Source organism: Nanorana parkeri, unplaced genomic scaffold (assembly GCF_000935625.1).
Source record: "Nanorana parkeri isolate BGI_ZX_2015 unplaced genomic scaffold, ASM93562v1 scaffold113, whole genome shotgun sequence".
Lineage (NCBI taxonomy): Eukaryota > Metazoa > Chordata > Amphibia > Anura > Dicroglossidae > Nanorana > Nanorana parkeri.
Window position 1 is genome coordinate 1,336,002 of NW_017306381.1, and position 21,546 is coordinate 1,357,547.

At 44.6% G+C, this 21,546-nt stretch overlaps 1 protein-coding gene across 1 annotated transcript; it reads left to right on the forward strand.

Moving 5' to 3' along the window:
- The first annotated feature begins 974 nt into the window (after nucleotides 1-974).
- C1S (complement C1s) lies at nucleotides 975-19,581 on the forward strand. The gene is made up of 11 exons (XM_018553189.1): nucleotides 975-1,085; nucleotides 2,601-2,808; nucleotides 4,419-4,593; nucleotides 6,866-6,991; nucleotides 10,686-10,885; nucleotides 11,613-11,760; nucleotides 13,399-13,520; nucleotides 13,608-13,680; nucleotides 16,098-16,217; nucleotides 16,650-16,724; nucleotides 18,712-19,581. The coding sequence occupies exons 1-11, from the start codon at nucleotides 1,075-1,077 to the stop codon at nucleotides 19,509-19,511; spliced, it is 2,058 nt and encodes a 685-aa protein (XP_018408691.1). The 5' UTR covers nucleotides 975-1,074; the 3' UTR covers nucleotides 19,512-19,581.
- The last annotated feature ends 1,965 nt before the right edge of the window (nucleotides 19,582-21,546 follow it).

Below are 21,546 nucleotides of genomic sequence, written 5' to 3' on the forward strand. Positions count from 1 at the left end.
GGAATGGCGCCACGTGTTTATGTATTTAAAGCTAAACTTTGACAGGACGGGTTGATGGCTCTCTCTCTCTCTCGCTCCCCCCTCCGCACTCATTTATTGGAAATCAGCTGCTTTATACCAAATGCTTCTCAAGTCTTGTGAAATCCCAGACATTCCATAATAAATCCCATTGGCTGCTCCGTTATGACGCGTTCCCCCCTGCCCATGTGATCCGGCCGTCTTCCCCCCTAACCTGACACTAAATCAGGAGTAGCCAATGTTTAACCTTCCAGCTATTGTGGAACTACAAGTCCCATGAGGCATAGCAAGACTCTGATAGCCACAGGCATGACTCCTGGAGGCAGAAGCATGATGGGATTGTAGTTTCAGCACAGCTGGAGGGCCAAGGTTGCCTACCCCTGTCGTGTAGTTCCTTCTGCTGGGGAAAATGAAGGGATGTTACATGGTAGGGGTAAGCAACATCGGCTAAGGTTGCCACCTGTCCAGGATTCACCCGGACAGTCCGGGTTTTGAATGCTGTGTTCGGGTTTCATGGCAGCAGAAACCCGGACACAAGATGTCAGGCAGACAGGGGCAACCAAAATTAAGATAGGGGCTAGCTGGAGGGCCTAGGTTGCCTACCCCTGTCATATAGTTTCTTCTGCTGGGCAAAATGAAGGGATGTTACATGGCAGGGGTAGGCAACCTCGGCGCTCCAGCTGTTGTGGAACTACAAGTCCCATGAGGCATTGCAAGACTCCGACAGCCACAGGCATGACTCCCGGAGGCAGAAGCATGATGGGATTTGTGGTTTTAGCACAGCTGGAGCGCCTTACCTTGCCCTAAGCCAACATGTGGATTCCTCCCCCCTTCCCCGGTGTATATTACAGGAGAGTTGTAGTCCTCACCAACCGCTGGGGGACTCCAAAGTTCAGAAGATGAACAAAGTCTCTGGTTCTGCACTCCCGATAGGAGGGGGTTGGAGATGTGAGGGAGACGAAATCATCAGAACGGCATAAACTGCAGAATTTTCCCCTCTCTCAGCCGTCCCGAAACTTCAAAAACTTTCTTCCAGGGGGATACTGAAGCTTAGAGATGGGCATGGGGTGAGTAACTGCACTTTATAACCCTCTGGAGGACGATGCACTATCTAGCCCACAGAGCTAGCAATCAGCCGGATGCACCTTAGGTCTTTATCTTATATACCTTTAGGCCTACTGCATACATGCGTTTATAAGGAATTTCTAAATGCATGTCATGATTTTAAATGGCACGATTCGCGCTGCGCGTTTACCTGCGTTTAGGTGCAATCAGGTGTCTTGCTTTTAGAGAAATGTCTGCATCTAGGGGTAGATTAGATCTTGGTGTCTAAACGCAGGTGAATGCAGGTGCATTTAGGACTCATTCACACGGGGAATGACATGCATGCTTTTGTTGGACATTTCTAAATGCATGTACATTTTTTTAAACGGCATGATTCGCGCTGCGCGTTTACCTGCGTTTAGGTGCAATCAGGTGTCTTGCTTTTAGAGAAATGTCTGCATCTAGGGGTAGATTAGATCTTGGTGTCTAAACGCAGGTGAATGCAGGTGCATTTAGGACTCATTCACACAGGCAATGACATGCATGCTTTTATAGGACATTTCTAAATGCAGGTAATGATTTTACATGGCATCATTCATGTGCGTTTCCCTGTGTTTAAGTGGGTCAGGTGACTTGCATTTTGTGAAAATAGAAATCTGTGCCATTTAGGGGCTGATGAACTACTTGCATCTAAACGCATGTAAACGCAGGTGAATGCAGGTACATTTAGGGCCCGTTCACACCAAGGTGCTGTGCAGTTAAAGAAGTAATGCATGCACAACTTTTTTCCCCAGCCGCAATGCAAGGTATCGTTGTACCGCGTGTTGTAGTACGCTTGAGCACATTGCGGGTGGGTGCTGCATATGGGGTGCCATTCACATAAATAGCAACACAACGCACCTCCCGCACTGTAACGCATTCACGCAACCAATGACATACATGCATTTATAAGACATTGCTCAATGCATATAAGTGTTTACCTGCGTTTAGGTGGCTTGTGTTTAGGTAAGATAGAAATCTGTGCGTCCTGGGGCAGATTGGATACTCGTATATAAATGCATGCAGGGCTCATTCACACAGCTGCAGGGGTCTATACACCGTAATCTCTGCGCCCCGGAGCCACAGGCACGTACAAATCAAAGACAGGTTTTGGCTGCGCGGTGGTAAACGCAGCTCGGAGAGGGGTATGAATATGCATCCGTGGACGCAGGGTTCCCTGCATTTAGGTCACATGCGTTTAGAGATCATAGTATTCTTTGCGTCCCTGGATGCAGGGACGTACATCCGTACCTGTACAGATACACACCTTTGGCTCCCAGGCGCAGGGATCCGACCATACTGTACAGCCTAGGGGGGAGAGCTAATAGACCCCTGATGTCTCCTTAAAGAGAACCTGTCACCACTAAAATGCTATCACATAGGAGGCTTGTGAGCCACCTATGTGCATTGTAATGAGGGCAAGAAAATGCACTGGCAGCGAAAGGGTTAAATCTGCCTGGAGTTCAGCTTTAAGACACTTTTTTTCTTTCCTTTATCAGGTGGCTGCTGCTCGCCCTCCTGGGGTACGTCAGTGCGGAGTCAGCCCCTATGTTTGGGGAGATCACATCCCCCAACTACCCACAAGGTTACCCCGATAATGCCAAGGAATCCTGGGATGTGCAGGTGCCCGAGGGCCACGGCATCCAATTGTACTTCATTCACCTGGACATCGAGCCCTCCAACGGGTGCGAGTATGACTTCCTGAAGGTGAGCCTGGAACTGCAGTTGCTCCAAGCCATGTAGAAGCTAATACATTTAAAGGGGAACTCCAGACAGGAAGTAAAATAGATCTGCACGCTGCTCGGGCTGTCCAGGAAAACAGAAAGATGTTCACTGTTATCCTTAAAGTAGAACTCCAGATATGTCTTCTTCAACTGTGCCGAGGTTGCTTATCCTTGCCCTATGGTATTTGGTGTACACAGAATTTCTGTCTCTGGATGTTCCCCTTATCTGTCTGTGGATGCCCCCCCCATATCTCTGTCTGTGGATGCCCCCCCCATATCTCTGTCTGTGGATGCAGTCTCTGTCTGTGGATGCCCCCCTTATCTCTGTCTGTGGATGCCCCCCCTTATATCTAGCTGTGGATGTTCCCCCATCTCTGTCTGTGGATGTCCCCCCATATCTCTGTCTGGGGATGCTCCTCTTGTCTCTGTCTGTGGATGCCCCCCTTATCTCTGTCTGTGGATGCCCCCCCTTATATCTAGCTGTGGATGTTCCCCCATCTCTGTCTGTGGATGTCCCCTTATCTCTGTCTGTGGATGTCCCCTTATCTCCGTCTGTGGATGTCCCTCCTATCTCTGTCTGTGAATGTCCCCCCTTATCTTTGTCTGTGGATGTCCCCCCATATCTCTGTCTGTGGATGCCCCCCCTTATATCTAGCTGTGGATGTTCCCCCATCTCTGTCTGTGGATGTCCCCTTATCTCTGTCTGTGGATGTTCCCCTTATCTCTGTCTGTGGATGTCCCCCCTTATCTCTGTATGTGGATGTCCCCTTATATCTGTCTGTGGATGTCCCTCCTATCTCTGTCTGTGGATGCCCCCATATCTCTGTCTGGGGATGCTCCTCTTATCACTGTCTGTGGATGTCCCCCTTATCTCTGTCTGTGGATGTCCCCTTATCTCCGTCTGTGGATGTCCCTCCTATCTCTGTCTGTGAATGTCCCCCCTTATCTTTGTCTGTGGGTGCCCCCCCCCATATCTCTGTCTGTGGATGTCCCCCCATATCTCTGTCTGGGGTATGCTCCTCTTATCTCTGTCTGTGGATGTCCCCCTTATCTCTGTCTGTGGATGTTCCCCTCATATCTCTGTCTGTGGATGTCCCTCCATCTCTGTCTGTGGATGTTCCCCTATCTCTGTGGATGTTCCCCTATCTCTGTGGATGTTCCCCTATCTCTGTCTGTGGATGTCCCCCTTATCTCTGTCTGTGGATGTTCCCTTATCTCTGTATGTGAATGTTCCCCTTATCTCTGTCTGTGGATGTCCCTCCATATCTCTGTCTGTGGATGTTCCCCTTATCTCTGTCTGTGGATGTTCCCCCTATCTCTGTGGATGTTCCCTTATCTCTGTCTGTGAATGTTGCCCTTATCTCTGTCTGTGGATGTTGCCCTTATCTGTGTCTGTTGATGTTCCCCTTATCTCTGTATGTGGATGTTCCCCTTATCTCTGTGGATGTTCCCCTATCTCTGTCTGTCTGTCTGTTTGTAAGTTCCCCTTATCTCTGTGGATGTGTTATCTTTATAAAATAAGTAATTCTGAGGGGTTTGTTTAGTTATAATTGTACCACTGATACCGATGTAATGGGTCTCTTTCTGCTCTAGGTAATAATTGGAGATGCTGTTCAGGACACGCTGTGCGGACGTAGTTTGGATGGAGCCACAGGACTCCCCATAAAAGAGAGATATTACCCCACCAACAAACTAAAACTGCTATTCACCTCTGACTTCTCCAACCAAGAGAGACACACAGGATTTTCAGCCTACTACATAGCAGTAGGTATGTGTGTAACACGTCTATGTCTCACCTGTGTTCAACCAGGTCACCAAAGGGCCACTATGGAAGAATAATTTTGGGCCAACACTCCAGCTGTTTTGGAACTACAAGTCCCATGAGACTTTGCAAGATTTTCATCCCACATGCTGGAGTTGTGTTGCCTTAGAATTCCTGACCCCTAGGCTGTTGTGACTTCCCATCACTTGATCTGAACTGAGCATTATGCTTCTCAGGGTAGACGTCATGGCATGGCTAAAACACTGCAGTGGTTCCAGAAGGATTAAGGACCATACCCTAAACACTTACCTAACTTTTTGCAGCTTTGACCAGTATGCATGTCCCTAACTCTTGGGGCTTCCTCTTTTTAAAGCTAGGCAACACTGACCCCTACCATCCCTGCTTCAGAAGTCTCCATGACCCCTACCACTCCTACTACAGAAGTAAGTCTTACCCCTACCACACCTGCTTCAAAAAATTTTATGACTGCTACCACTCCTGTTTCATAAGTCTCCATGACCCCCTACCATTCCTGCCTTCCTGTCTCAGAAGTCTCCATGACCCCTACCACCCCTGCTTCAAAAGTCTCCATGACCCCTACCACTCCTGCTTCAGAAGTCTCCATGACCCCTACCACTCCTGCTTCAGAAGTCTCCATGACCCTTACCACTCCTCCTTCAGAAGTCTCCATGACCGCTACCACTCCTGCTTCAGAAGTCTCCATGACCCTACCACTCCTGCTTCAGAAGTCTCCATGACCCCTTCCACCCCAGCTTCAAAAGTCTCCATGACGTCTACCACTCCTACTACAGAAGTAATTCTTACCCCTACCAAACCTGCTCCAAAAGTCTTCATGACCCCTACCCTACCACTCCTGTTTCAAAAGTCTCAATGACCCCTCCAACTCCTGCTTCAGAAGTCTCCATGACCCCTACCACTCCTGCTTCAGAAGTCTCCATGACCCCTACCACTCCTGCTTCAGAAGTCTCCATGACCACTACCACTCCTGCTTCAGAAGTCTCCATGACCCCTACCACTCCTGCTTCAGAAGTCTCCATGACCCCTACCACTCCTGCTTCAGAAGTCTCCATGACCCCTACCACTCCTGCTTCAGAAGTCTTAATGACCCCTACCACAGCTGTTTCAGAAGTCTCCATGACCCCTACCACTCCTGCTTCAGAAGTATCCATGACCCTTACCACTCTTGCTTCAGAAGTCTTAATGACCCCTACCACAGCTGTTTCAGAAGTCTCCATGACTTACTGCTATGCAACCAGGGACACCTTCCTTTACATGCCCATCAGAGACTTCCTGCATGGGACTGTCTAGAATTGTGAGCTGCCCTGCTGACTTCAACCTCTTACAAGGTTAAATACAACATACCAAAAAGTCAAGTCTCACTGGGATTTTTTTTAGCTGCTGTATGATATGACAAAGCTTACATACTTAAGGAATCGCTTTAACAACCACTGCCACATTTGTTTATCTGTGTTTTGTTTATATAATTTATAATACAATGTTTTCAGATCTGAAAATAAAGAGTAGTAAACATAATTTGTGAGCAAAATATGTATATTGGCTGTGCTTTATATATTTATCTAAACAGGAATTTTATATAAACATAAGACTGGCATATACTATATGGTATTAATGAGACTCTGTCAGTTGCCTAAAAAAATCTGACCGGCCCTCCTCTGCTACAGAAGAGCTATTATACTCCCCTCCTCTGGGTCTCCGGTCAAGTCCTGTAGCCTCCTTTAGACTCTTCCACATTCAACACATCCAGGAGTGGTGGATGCCTGCGTTATCTGCCATGTCATATGGTTCATTCTTCCAACCCGCTCCATCATGAATTGAATATCATGGCCATGGGGTGATTTTCATTTCTAGCAGTTAATGGGTGACTTAGGGAAAGTTTGGGTAAGAGTTCGGGTTTGGTTTTAGTGTTAGGGACACGTTAACACTTAGAAAAAGGGAACATTTCAACTCCCTTTTGGCTGATGCCAAAAACGTACATGACCTGATGTACCCAGTGTCGAGCATTGTTGATGACAATCAGGTTGTATTTGACCTAGTAGGAAGAGCATCTTGAGTGTGGCTTTCTCCCTTCCTTTACTATAGAGAGCAGGGAAGGTCAAAGCACCACATGTACATTGCAGTGGGAGAACCACAGCAGATCCACTCAGACCTCCTGCTGTTCTTGGGGTGATAGAAGCGTTGGTGACTCCCAGTATGTTTCTTTTGTGGTATCTTTATTCTCCTTGTCTTTTGTTCCCAGACATTGATGAGTGTGACGACAACTCCATGAATCCCTGTTCACATTTCTGCAACAATTACATTGGAGGATTCTTTTGCTCCTGCCCACCGGAATATGACCTGCATGAAGACCAGCACACCTGTGGAGGTAAGGACTCTGGAACTCCCGCTAGGCAGATGGATACTCGCATCCCTTCCACACTTCTGAGAAGCAGTGACTGTCAAATCCAGCTTTTGATTGGCATCCGGTATAGACAAATCAAAAGCTGGCATTAACCAGTCACTATCACCAGGGTCGGATTTACTCTCTCTACTGCCCCAAATGCCAGGTTCCTCAATGCGCACCCCTGTTTGGAGGCTGCATACAAGTGATCTCGGCAACATCACCGGGATCACTTGTACAAAACAAGGGGTGGCTTCCCCGCTGTACATTTATCTCTGCTTGCCCAAAGCCGAGCTAAATGTAGAAAACAATTACCCGCCTGGCGCCCATAACTGCATGTCCCGGCCATTGGGAGATAGGAATTCCACACCCCTGCTTCTCCTCTACTCCCTGCTGCCCCAAGGCCAGGCCTCGGTTGGCCTTGTGGGAAATCCGGCCCTGCCTATCACATGCAAAGAAGTTCGCAAATTTCGGAGCTGAAGTTATGATTAGAAGAGCGCTGCACACCGCAGCAGTGGGGAGGCTTCAGGAGGATTCTGGGGATCAGCGAAATGCATATAAAGAAAACAGGGACCCCCGGCAGCAGGTTCAGTATTCTACTTTGTGACTGCTTCAGTCTTGGAGTTGGGGAAGTCCAAAGCTGAAGGTGTGGTGATAGTGGTGGGCCCTCATAAGAGCTGAGGAGGACCCTCCCAGAGCTTCCTCCGATCATGAGTTCCTCCCTGTTTTCCCCTCTTCCTGTAATCTAAATAAACGTTTTCCTTCAGCCTCCAGTGCCTGGAACATGTAAAAATGGCAAAACTGTATAACCCAAGAAGAAGACCCTGATTGGCTCACAGTTCTGAACCTTTCACTCTCATTCTGATTACTTCTGTGCTAAAGAATGCAATGAGATAATACAAACATAGAATTTAGGCAGTTATACTAGTTCGTGCCTGCAGTCCCTACCACTAAGGTTTAATCCTAGGCTGGTTTGATCATGCAAGGCCTCTAGGTGAATGTGTTTTATACACATCAGCTCATTTTTTAATGGGGAAAAGACACTTTTAAGTATATGTCTACTTTTGCAATTTCATTTAAGAAACCCCCCACACAGTGTTATGTCTGTTATATGTTATTGTCAGACAGTGTATGTAAAAAGAATTAAAAACAGATATTTCTTACCTTTCTAGATTTATACCTAGGACTCTATAGGCGTAAATACATACAATGTACCACCCAAGCCTTGAGATCTCTAACCCTCTGTTAGGACAGTAATCTGGTCTACACAGATAATGAAGATCTGACGGCACAGTACAGATAGGCTTATTTATGGCAAACATACCTCCCAGGCCCCCTCCGCTCCCCTTGACATTACATAGAATGGAACTGCTAAGTAGGATTTTTAAGAAACCAAAAATGAATGTGAAATGTATTTTAATTTTTTTTTTTAATGTTCGCTATGGTTACCACGAGCTGAGCAAGATGCTGGTTGCAAGAAACTAAGCGGGACGCTCTGGGATGCCAGCCAGAGCTGAGCCAGATGATTCAGAGGCCAGACCCTGCAACCCCTCTCCCATCCAAATCCCCCCCCCCCTGGTAGCACATGCATCACCAGCACCCCCACCTCAGGTGGGGTGGCAAAAATGCTAGGGGCGCCCCTGCTTACCGCCCCCCCTCCCCCATCCTAATCATTTGCAGCAGCTGTTTCCTCCAATAGCAGCTTCTAGCATTAATTTTTTTGAAAATAGTCACATGACACAAGGGGAGGGGTTTGTACAATAGGGCATCATCAGGTGTACCTGGACATCTTGATGGACAAATACAGCCCTGCATAAAGCTTCTTGGTTTGGAGCAATAAATGTCCACTTTCTCCTCTATTAAAGGTTTCTATGCTACCATATTGTTACACACACATGGAATGCTCACATAGACACGACAGAATGGAAGTATTTGATTGGATGCTATGGGTGACACAGACACTTGCCAGCTATTTTATGTGTGACACCATGTTTCAAGATCCAACATTGGTTATATCTCCTTTGCACACCATACCAATGTACCCCCTTGTTAGTGGGGTACTGTAACAACCGGTGGATGGCGCCACATCAAACTAATAAATGATATGTTGTGCGCACACCTTAAGCTTCAGAATCTCGTCTTTATTGACGTTTTTGCAGCATAACTATTCCAACATTTCAGTACCGCGCAAATCAGGCAAAGTGACGCGAATGCAAAGGCATAAGAAATGTACCAAATGGCCATGAATCTACCATGACAGGTTCTCCTTAGACCAATAAAGGAAGGTAGATCGGAAGCTGACTTTGTTTTCATCTTGTCTCCATGATCTCTGGATAGAATGTTACTTTTATTTAAACAAGATTAAAAAGCCATCCAAAGCCAAATAGCGGGCATGTAACAACTTGACTGTCTATCTGTGCCAACTCTTCATCAGGGGTAAGAATTGCCACGTGAGACTAACCGCACTGTATCTCCATTATAAAATGTGTTTCGTTCCGTAATCCCAAATCCCAGACACAGTGTTCTGACATGCCCTCTACATGGCATCGGGTGGCTTTTTAACCCAATATTTATCTTCATTTATCAACGTATCTGAAAGGTACATGATCGAGTGTCTGTGTTCCCATAGTACGCAATGGGATTCTTTCTTTCATTTTCTTATTTAGGAGGATAAAGAAGCAGAGATTCTGATTGGATGCTTGGGACAGCACAGACATTTTCCCTCACATATCCTGGTGAACTAGCAGTTAGTGCCGTTTCCTTACAGTGCTGGAAGAAGCTTATGCTCCCTGCTGATTGGAGAGCTCTGACTCACCTGGGGGCTTGTTGGACCTTTAAGCTGGCCATACACCTTACAACCATCACACGACTTTCATCCTGCGATGGTTGTAAGGTAATTAAAAGCTTGTACGATCTGCCCATCCTGGACAGGCAGATCGTACTTCCGATGATTCCAATGCTGAGCGGGCAGTGTGCGCTTGGGCACACCGGCCCATGCGGCATTTGTCTCCAGAGAACGCCACTAACCTGCCGAAAATCGCACGATTCTCGGCGGGTTTTCAATCGTGCTCGGGAGACAAAAGACGTGCGACCGTGCAGTAGAAACGGTTGCACGCCTTCCATACACCTGCCGATTATCATCACCCGCGATTATCGTACTATAATCGGCACGTGCATGGGCACCTTCACATAGATGTCACTGCTTACCCAAAGGGAGCAAGGTTCCCGCTGTGCAGCAAGCTGGCAGGGCACAGGCTTCTCTACTCAGAATGTGGCTAATTAAGAAAGAAAACAAACTGTAAGACTTTGCACACCTTTTGTTTTGATGCACCAGAAATGTTTTCAGCTAATTACAACTAAAAATTCAATTGCGCTCTAAATAACCTGTCAATATATTCTTAGTTTGTAGAGTGGACCTAAAACCAACTCATACAAACATAAGAAAAATAGAAACATTCCATTCATATAGTTCCTCTGGTGAAAGCTGAAGCTAAGGCCAACATGCTAACAAATAAGCTACACTGTCACCTGTGTTGGCTCCTGGAGGACGGGGACCTACCTGATTGGTCCATGTGATTTGTGGTCCTGTGGAATATGTTGGTGATAGATACAGGAATAAGAGAATGAAAAATACTGATTAATGTGTAATGCAAGCTAAATATGTCTTTATATTTTGCAGTGAACTGTAGCGGGGGTATGTATACAGAACTCAAAGGTCAGATTAGCAGCCCTGGATACCCCTCACCATACCCTGAGAACTCTCTCTGTGAATATAAAGTGCTGCTGGAGTCTGGGTACCAGGTCATAATCACCTTTCAGCCAACGGACTTCGATATCGAGGAGGCAAATGACCGGAGCTGTTCCTATGACACTTTGACTGTGAGTATCATTTGATCATGAAAAAGCACCTTGAAGTTGAATTCCCTTCAGTCTTGCACAGTTGTACCGGCTCCTCTCCTGGACTGAAATTGCTTCCTCTGATTTCCCTGAACACTGTGAGCTTCTCACAGAAGCTGCAGCAAGTCACATAGAGCCCACTTCATTTCCTGGCTGGAAGACATCGCGCATCAGCTAGCACTTTCTATCTCAGTCTGACTGTCTCTGACCTGCCCATTTCATTCATTGGATTCTGCTCCTTTAAATCATGGAGGCTCAGCTTTGCATGTCAGTCCTACCTAGGACATTCGTCCTGCAAAAGCAGCCACCCTAGGAAAACTCACTTCTGCCCATCAAAGACCAATTCCACTAACCCCTTCTTGTGCACAATATAACAAAGACATCATAAAAGTCCATTAGAAAATAACTTTTTCTACTAGTTTCATGCTTCTACCATGGCCCTTGCTACCTCCTGTCTGCATTCTGCAACTTCTTCTTGGTGAGCCTTGGAGGGAGGTTGCTGCTGGAATCATGGAACACTTGACCTGCATTTTCTCAAACCTCAAGCTCAGGGAAAATCAGAAAATACGAATACTGCCAGTCTTAGGAGGTTACCAAATAGGGCATCCAGATGTAGACTGCCACTTGGCAAGCAGGCTATGCCCTATGGCTAAATTGACACTTAAAATGTTAATGTTTGATTGGAGTGTATGTATAATTCCCCTTTCAGATAAAAGCCAAAGGCCGCAAGTTTGGTCCCTACTGTGGGAAAACGCCCCCACCCCGCATTGAGACGGCAAGCAATGAAGTGGATATCATTTTCCGAACAGACAGCGGTGGGGACAACAAAGGCTGGAAGTTACGCTACTCAGAAGAAGGCGAGTCAATATCAAACTAGTACAGAGATTCAAAGGGAACTAATGTACAGGAACTAATGCAGAAGACATTGTCTGTGTTGTCCATATTAACCATTCATATTACAGCTAACAATCTTATGTGGTTGCCTTAATATTATTATTTATGGTTTATATGGGGTTATCATGTCCTATGGGCCTGTACATTGTACCATTCTTTTTCAGTTGGAGATTGAGATGAGGGTGTTACTTTTTATGACTGAAGGGAGGCCTTGTCACTATGCCCATTCACAGTCTGTGTAAATACCTGGTGCGTCAGAGGCTAGAGGGAACGGTGACATTATCTCCTCTGTCATGTGACAGTGCTCAGGTCTAACACCTGGTCACTAGTCTTGAGCACTGCATCATATACAGTAAAAGCAAGACGCATGCTCCTCAACTGAGCAAATCTCCTCATTGCTCAGTTGTGGAGGAAAGAGCAGCAGGCAATCACTGGAGAGATGAGTATCAATGGGGTTAGGAGGGGCAAAATGCAAAGGGCAAAGTGACAGTATGTCTAAATTCAAAACTTTTTTTAGTTTAGGATAAATTATTTAATAGTTAAAACCCTGTCATGTTTTTCTTTTTCAAGTAGACACCACAGGAAGTAAAAACAAATCTCCCCAAAAGGGATTAATTTTCATCTAAAGCAGCTCTCACGAAAACAGGGGCCATGTATGTTGCACTGTGGTTAATGCCCTGCTTAGCTTCTAGCCAGTCCTTGACCTTCTGGTTGTTTGGGGAGTCTATTGACCTTCTGGTTGTATTGGGGCTCTATTGACTTTTTTTGTTGTTTGATAGTTTGTTGATCTTCTGACTCCTTTGTCTTTCTGGTTGTATTGGGGTTCTATTAATCTTTTCGTTGTTTTGTGACTATTTTGATCTTCTGTTTGTATTGGGACTCTAATGCCCTTCTGGTTATGTTGGGACTCTATTGCACTTCTGGTTACATTGGGTCTCTATGGACCCTCTATTTATGTTGGGACTCTATGGACCTTCTGGTTGTGTTGAAACTCCATTGGCTTTCTGGTTGTGTTGGGACTCTAGTGACCTTCTACCGTAGTTGTATTGGCACTCTTTTGATCTTCTGGTTATGTTTTGACTCTATGGAGCATCCGGTTGCGTTGGGACTCTATTGACCTTTTGGTGGTTTTGGGACTCTGTTGATCTTCCTGGTTGTTTTAGGATTCTTTTGATCCTCTGATTGTATTGGGACTCCATTGCCCTTCTGGTTGTGTTGGGACTCTATTGATCTCATGGTTGTGTTGGTACTCTGTTGATCTTCTGGTTGTGTTGGGACTCCATTGACCTTCCTGTTATGTTGGGACTCTATTGACCTTGTGATTATGTTGTGACTCTATCAGAATACCACAGGGCCAACCTATGCCTGTTTATGGAATGCCCTTTGCTTGGTGATTCAGTATTCAATATTCAGAAATTTGTCACTATAAATGGAGACCGATTATTACTAATTGTATGTAAATATATTGCTTAGCATGCAGGCATCCATGTACAGTGTAATTTAATGTTAGGTCCAGAGGGAGAGGGAGGTGTGTTAATGAACATAATAATGTACAATAATACAAGGTATATAATTATCTATTTATTCTCTTTACTCCACAGCTATTCCTTGCCCCAGTAAGGTAGCGGAGAATTCTATGCTGGATCCCCACAGTGACAAATATGTATTTAAGGACATGGTGACTGTCAGCTGCAAGGAAGGATATGAGATTGTAAAAGGAAATGTAAGTGGCCATTACAGAACGGGTGCGCAGACAATAAAGCTAAATATATTTTCCTACCATGAATCCTGTTCTCTCTCCTGTTTTTAGAAAAAAATGCCATCTTTCCAGGCTAATTGCCAAGCAGATGGAACCTGGAGCAACTCCCACCTGAAATGCCAGCGTAAGTACTCACTATTTTAAGTGAACTGAAATCAGAGGTGCCTGATAATATTTTCCTGGAACTAGAGATGCTCTAATACAGCGTTTCTCAATCTTTTGTCAGTCACACCACCCTTTAAAAGTAGAGATGTTCAGATACCAGTGCCGATACTTGGCATTTTCATGAGAACTACCAAGTTGGTAGTGGTGGTTGCAGCTGGGACCTGGCTCTGGCGCTCCACCACTGTCCTGAAATCATTAGTCTGCATTGTTTTAGAAAAACTGTCACATGACAATAAACAAAAATGTATCAGTACTTGTATCTGTGAGTACTTGGACGAGTATCAGTACTTGTACTTGCAAAAATTGTATCGGTGCATCCCTAATATATATTTATAAAAACAAAATCATACATTAAAACAGAGATGTACAAATCCCGGGAGCTCCATGTGCTCCTTACAAATGACAGCTGCCTTCTAACTTTTGAATTTTTCTGTAGTCTAGTCTTGGAGCTGGAAAAGTATCTGTACTTGTACTTGTACCGAGTACGGTACTTGGTATCTGAACATCCCTATTTAAAAGTATGCAAAATCCCACGGCACCCCAGTCAAAAATTTTATAAAAAATTAATGTAATAAGTGATTTGTGGTCCCTGCAAAATCCATACCAGACCCTTGTCCCAAACAGGGGTCTGGTATGGATTTTAAAAGGGAAACCCCACGCAATGAATCCATCTCTTGAATGGAATCCATCATCTCCATGGATTAGTATTATTAAAGGCATGATGTTGTATGAACATTTTGAGGCACCCCTGCCGAAGCTAGAATGCACCCCAGGGTGCCACGGCACACTGGTTGAGAAAGGCTGTTCTTATATGCAATTTCAACTAGGACATTGGAGCTTGGCCTTGCACCTCTTTGTTATTTAAAGGCAAAGACCACCAAAAAAAAGAAAAAAATGCACACATATTCATTAAAAAAAAAGTGCATTTATCTTTTCTTTTTGCATTGGAGCTAGTAAAGCATCACAACCCCAATCAGGCCGGAGAAGTGAACAATCTAAGACAACATAGCTGAACTGAAAAGTGAGCCAAGTTGAATACTTTTTTGCAGTTCAGCTATATTGGCCTAGATTGTTCACTTCTCCGGCCTTCTCCAAACTCTTCACTCTTTTGTGAATAACCCTGTTAGCCTTTAATAAATGTGCCTATTACAATAATATGCCAATAGAAAGGCACAGCAGAGGGCTGAAGTCAATATTTGCAAATGGAATCTCCTTCGATTTTGAGGATCCAGGGGTCTTAACCCTTCCCCACTATAAATTCTTAGAGGTGACTTGAGAACCTGACTGAATAAAACTGATGCTCTCCTTTAAAAAAAATGTCTTCCTGGACTTAATTCAAGGTTCCTATTAAATCTAATAGTACTTTCAATTTTGCTAGTCTTAAAAGTGATATTGGGCAAGTGGCTGAAAGGGGCTCTCCAAGGGCCACAGACACACAGAGGCATTTATCCCACTGTATAATTTAGGTTTTTTTCGGGGGGTCTATGCGTGCAAAGGTTCATTGGAATAACAGTATTTGGAGAAATATCCTATTCACCATATAGTAGGGTGAAGGCGCTTAAGATGATTCAATGTCTTTACAGGGTTGGGGGGGATATTTTTAAAGATGGAAATGTGTATGTATTTATATTTTTGCAAATAAAATCAATAAGTAATATAAATACAATTATTAGATTTTTTAAGCATCAAGCAAGAGGGTAAACTGGTGATTCGATCACCTTTTGCCCAATACCTTGCACTTTGCTTGATCTTTAAAACTGAACTCCAGACAGATATAAAATACACAAATTAATGGTACAACATATTCATTAAATTAATGTTTTTAATGCAAGCAGGGTAAGTGCCTGAGTTTTACTTAACCTATAGGTGTATGGCCAGCTTATCTACAGATTTTCTATGGTCGCTGGCTCGCAAATTACCTGAACACGGCCTGCATCCAATCAGATTGTTCAGGTATTTTGACAGCCAGCGGGGCCGACCAGCAAGATAGCCCAGCGTGGAGATTCCTCCATCCACACAGTTTAGCATGGATGGAGGAATCTGTTGCACTTTTTCCATCTGACCATAGAAAATCTGCAGATAATCTATAGGTGTGTGGCAAGTTTAGTATCAGAGCCTTTTGCAATCCACTATACAACAGAGCTTAGACAAGGAGAGGCAGAAGCAGCACGAGGAGCCATTTATTTGTGCTGCGTTGCTCACGTGCTAACAAAAAACAGGCTGATAGGACAGAGTCTTTGACATGAATATTTGGACAATAAATATGTTTACCCCGTCAAGAAAAAAGAGACACAACAAGCCCGGACCTGACCAACCTCAACCTTTTGGAGAAGATAGGATATAATATTTCTCATTTGTGGTCTGTCTCTTCTCCAGCTGTGGACTGTGGGGAACCTGAGGAAGCTGACTATGGCAATGTGACGTTTGACTCAACCACCTATAAAGCACAAGCCACGTACAGCTGCAAGTCAGAATATTATACGCTGTCCGGAGAAGGTAAGTGCTGGAATAATTCACAACTCATACGGTAAAATGTGAGGTCAGTTTGTGTTTGGGTGACAGTGGTGATGACTGAGCCCCCAACCACAACCAAGAACACTCTAATCACTTTAGCAAAAATGGTTGTCAGTTTTTGAGTACATCAACGGGCATTGATGGGCCCATAGAAGTCTTGTAGTGTTTTCGAATGATCAAGTCCAAGACTGCACCCCATACAGCGTTCTGTTGGCTTTAACGGTAGTTTCCCGGCTATGCCAAATATTGATTGGTCCAATGTTCATTATGGAATCACTCAACTTACTTTTCTCTTCTTCTATCCGGCAAGAGTATTATAGGTTGCTTGCCCTGCACCAGGCAATATGTAAAGTGTTTAGGGGACAGGTTCTCTTTAGTCTTTCATCATACATCGCGGTTTTTTCTTCTTTGCAGAAACCTATCACTGCTCTTTGAATGGACTTTGGGTAAACAGCAAAGGACAAAGTGATCTCCCCAAGTGTAAAACAGGTGAATGTATATATGTGTATATGGTTTTATGTAATTGGAATTCTGTATAAATATATGCATGGTGGGGATTGTCATCTAAAGCCTTGGTTCTCAGCTGGTGGGTCGTGACCCAAAAGTGGGTCGCGACCCCATGTTCAGTGGGTCACAGCGTGTCTTCCACTTTTCTAGGTGAAAGGCTTCTCAGCCACCACCTTTTGCACCACTGTCAGTTCTCACGCCAAAATATGCTGCCCGGCACCGAGTGCTAGCTTGAGGCGGAGTGGGCTGCGGCTGTGGCTGCGAGGGTGTGGTTGCTGTGTTATGTTGCCATTCATTTGAATGGTATCCCAAACGCACCTCCCACCCAAAGTCCGAACACAGTGCGACTTGGGTCGCGACTTAATGAACAAGGACAAATGTGGGTCCTGAGGTTACACATGATGAGAACCATGGATCTAAAGGTAATAACAGCAAACGTATTTATGAGGTTCCCTCGTTTCATCTGAATTAATTATTCAAAAAAAGTTGAGAGTTTAATGTTGCTTTAAACATTTTTTCGATAATTAATCCAGACAAAACATAAATACATCGCCCAGCAAAACATTGCTTTACATTTTTGCTCAAACACTTACAATCATCATGTTTCTGAACAGCTGCTCCCAAGTCTTTCAGCTTAGCTTCCCTGAACTTTCTGTCCAGTACAAGAACACAAAGGACAGTGCAGACTCCAGCAACTGTGCATCTGCTAGCGTGGAGAAGGGAGGAGAGGGGGCCGTGGACTTTTCTGTGAAATGCAGAAAAGTCCTACCGCACTCCTTACTGGTATGTCCCTTGTGGTGGGTGCTGTATTGACTGCAGGTGGCGCCACTTCAGATCCAATAGTGTGTTTGTGGAGACACACACAGCTTACTAGGACACACACGGGTGACTGCATAGCACTCTGCTTGTGGAAGGAGTCACTGTAAAACAGGAAGTCAGGACCAGTGCTCAGGGGACCAGCTGATTCTGCAGGAAGCTAAAACTTTTATACATCAAGCAGCAGAACCCTTTGTAAGTGATCTCATCAGCATGTTAAATAGCTTAAAATCCTTTTTGACTTTAATATCACTTTTAAAATATATTCTAAACCCTAAAAATACTTCTATTTAGTGCACAAAGCATTATGGATGCAGCATAAGAGAAATTCACAGACAATGTATGAACAGCCACATGCTTCCCATCCTGGGTGATCAGACCGGCATAAGCAGCATCAGCGTGATGACATAATTAGGCCACGCCCTTAAAGGCGGCTTCTTCAAGACTGTTGTTCTGTCGAGAACGCCGACCCAGTCGAATTTGCCAACCTCACCATCTGCGCTTGGACACAGACGTCATTAGCGAGAAAACAGGGATTTATTTACAAAGTATTCATTTATCATTGTTAATTGCGGCCATTAATAATATACCATCCATGGCAGTAAATGGTGGATGGTATTTTATGCACATTCACAATTAACATCGTAAGCAATTACATCATTATGTAATTGCTTACGATATTAATTGTAAACATGCATAAAATACCATCCACCATTTACTGCCATGGATGGCATATTATCAACGGTCACAATTAACAATTTGATGTTAATACTTTGTAAATAAATCCCTGTTTCCTCGTTAATGCCATCTGTGCGCAAGCGCAGATGGTGAGGTCGGCAAATTCGACCGGTCGGCATTCTCGACAGAACACCGTGAACTTTGTTCTTCACAGTTATATTTGCATCAGCTCACAGATTGTAGTGCATAAAATGTTTCCTATGTGTGTTTATTGTTTTACTACGTTGTTAACCACACCACTATTACCTGTGCATTGGGTTGTATTGAATAGCTGCAGTCATTTTGCATGTATATGTAGTTTTAGGTTGAGCAATGTTTGAATTTTATCTATGTTTGGAGTGTGGATTTTTAATTGTTGTTTTTTTTTTACATTTGATTAAGAGTTCCTTAATATCTACCTGCTTTTTATTTGCAGTCTGTGGCAAAACCACCTTGGAGCTTCATTCCAGAATATATGGCGGTTCTGAGGCACAGAGCGGGTACTTCCCGTGGGTCGTACATTTAGCCTCAGAAAACATAGGAGGGGGATCACTCATATCTGATCAATGGGTCCTCACAGCTGCCCACGTGGTCCAAGACATTCCCCAACCCAAACTATTTGCCGGTGATGTCACCCATCGTATAGCAATTGAACTTGAGGCCAAGAAGGTCATTCTCCACCCCGACTGGATTATACAAGACAGTGCAGTCAGAAAGAATTATGACAACGACATCGCCCTCGTCCAGCTGAGCCGTAAAGTTGAAATGGGCCCCTGTATCTGTCCAGTATGTCTGCCAGAAAATATGGAGGATTCTTCCCCTGCTGTCAATGAAGTCGGGTATGTGGCGGGCTGGGGAAAGACAAGCGATTACTTCAACAGACTAAGAACCAGAAAACTGCGGTACGCCCTTGTTCCTGTCCGCAAAACCGAAGAGTGCAAGAAGTCGGTAAACACCGACCAAGTCTTTACCGAAAACATGATGTGTGCCGGTGGAGATGGTAAGGACAGCTGTCAAGGCGACAGCGGCGGTCCGCTCATGTTCAGATATGTTTCAGATGAGGTTAAGGACGACAGATTGTATATTGGCGGCGTTGTCTCCTGGGGCATTAAATGTGGTGATTTCGGAATGTACACCAAAGTGAAGAATTATCTGCCGTGGATTAAAGAGACAATACAGAAGACCGAACAGGAAGACGGTGACCAGAAAACTGAAACATTAAAGATCTGTAAATAGAATGGTGTGGTAAATAGGAAGTGACATCATTTCCTGTCCAAATTATGTTTTTTAATAAGGGATATGTGAGCACAAAGCCAAAAATATCATGACAATAAAAAAATCAATCTATATATTTTACTTTTTTGTATGCTTTTCATGTGTTTACGGGCTGAATTACAGATTACACAAACTGAATTACAGTACAGGAGCCCTAAACAAGGAGGCAGACACCATAATGAGGCAGCCTAAGGCAATTGGGGGGCAGCAGCATGAGCGACTTACAGCCCACCCTTGGCTGCCTGCCACCTCTTGCTCTGCCAGTTGACAGCTAGGCAACCCCACCGCCTCCTGCCAGGCTCGGCTGACAGCTCGGACACCTTCTCCTGACTGAGGAATGTTTCCAGCACCTTGTTGACTCTATGCCACGAAGTATTAAGGCAAAAGGGGGTGCAACCCGTTACTAGCAAGGTGTACCTAATACAGTGGCCGGTGAGTGCATATGTATGTATCCCTGCATGTTTTTAGCATGTCAGAGTAAAGCAAAGAAAGTGCGCAAAGAGAGAAATTGTTACTTATTCTACAAAGATATTCTACAATGGCCTGGACAGATTTGTTGGTACCCCTAGAAAGGATTATAAATAATTGGATCATAGAGATATTTCACTATATATTAAGTGCAATAAGTATCACACATATCTTCAGTCTTGTAATTAGCCTATTTAACCCTTTCGGGGGTTTCAGGGGCCCTGTAGGCAGACTCCCAGCTCCTATAGCAAAGAATCATCTTATCCTCAATATGTAAAATATGTAAAATGAGAAACAGGAAAAAGAGGGGCACATCTCGATCTCTGGTACCCACAGTGTACCCCCTTGCAGGGCCGTCTCTACCTGTGTGTCAAGAAATTTTCCCCCACACCATTACACCACCACCAGCCTGAACCGTTGATACAAAGCAGGATGGATCCATGCTTTCATGTTGTTTACGCCAAATTCTGACCCCGACCATCTGAATGTCGCAGCTGAAATTGAGACTCATCAGACCAGGCAACGTTTTCCCAGTCTTCTATTGTCCAATTTTGGTGAGCCTGTGCGAATTGTAGCCACCGTTTCCTGTTCTTAGCTGACAGGAGTGGCACCCGGTGTGGTCTTCTGTGGCTGAAGCCCATCTGATTCAAGGTTCCACGTGTTGTGCGTTCAGAGATGGTATTCTGCATACCTCGGATGTAACGAGGGGCTATTTGAGTTACTATGGCCTTTTGATCACCTTGAACCAGTCTGCTCATTCTCTTCTGACCTCTGACATCAACACGGCATTTTCGGCCACACAACTGCCGCTCACTGGATATTTCCTCTTTTTCGGACCATTCTCTGTAAACCCGAGAGATGGTTGTGCGTTAAAATCCCAGAAGATCATCAGTTTCTGAAATACTCAGACCAGCCAGTCTGGCACCAACAACCACGACATGTTCAGTCACTTAAATCCCCTTTCTTCCCCATTCTGATGCTCGGTTTGAACTTCAGCAAGTCGTCTTCACCACATCTAGATGCCTAAATGCATTGAGTTGCTGCCACGTGATTGGCTGATTAGCATTTTGTGTTACCATGCAATGGAACAGGTGTTCCTAATAAAGTGGCCGGTGAGTATACATACATACTGTACATACATATACATACATACACTACATACACATACAGTACATATATACATACACATACATGAGACATTTGCTTCTAAAGTCATCACGTTTCAGGAGGAATAAATAATTATTTCAGTGAGCTGTACCAACAAATTTGTCCACGGCTGCGCGTCACGTTGGTTTTCCTCCCTCCCGCCAAGTTCTGGAATGGGGCCACGTGTTTATGTATTTAAAGATAGTCTGAGTAAATTTGACTAGACAGGTCGTTGGCACTCATCCCCCCCTCTGTACTTCTTTACTGGAAATCAGCTGCTTTATACCAAATTCTGCCCAAGTCTTGTGAAATCCCGGACATTCCTCCAAATTCCTGAATAAATCTCATTGGCTGCCTTGACCTGTTTTCTCCTGCATGCTCC

What these genes read in the sequence shown, in the direction of transcription:
- C1S (XM_018553189.1), top strand. An exon ending in GTTCCTATGACACTTTGACT is followed by an intron (nt 10,886 to 11,612) that starts GTGAGTATCATT and finishes TTCCCCTTTCAG; the next exon opens with ATAAAAGCCAAAGGCCGCAA. An exon ending in TCTCCCCAAGTGTAAAACAG is followed by an intron (nt 16,725 to 18,711) that starts GTGAATGTATAT and finishes TTTTATTTGCAG; the next exon opens with TCTGTGGCAAAACCACCTTG.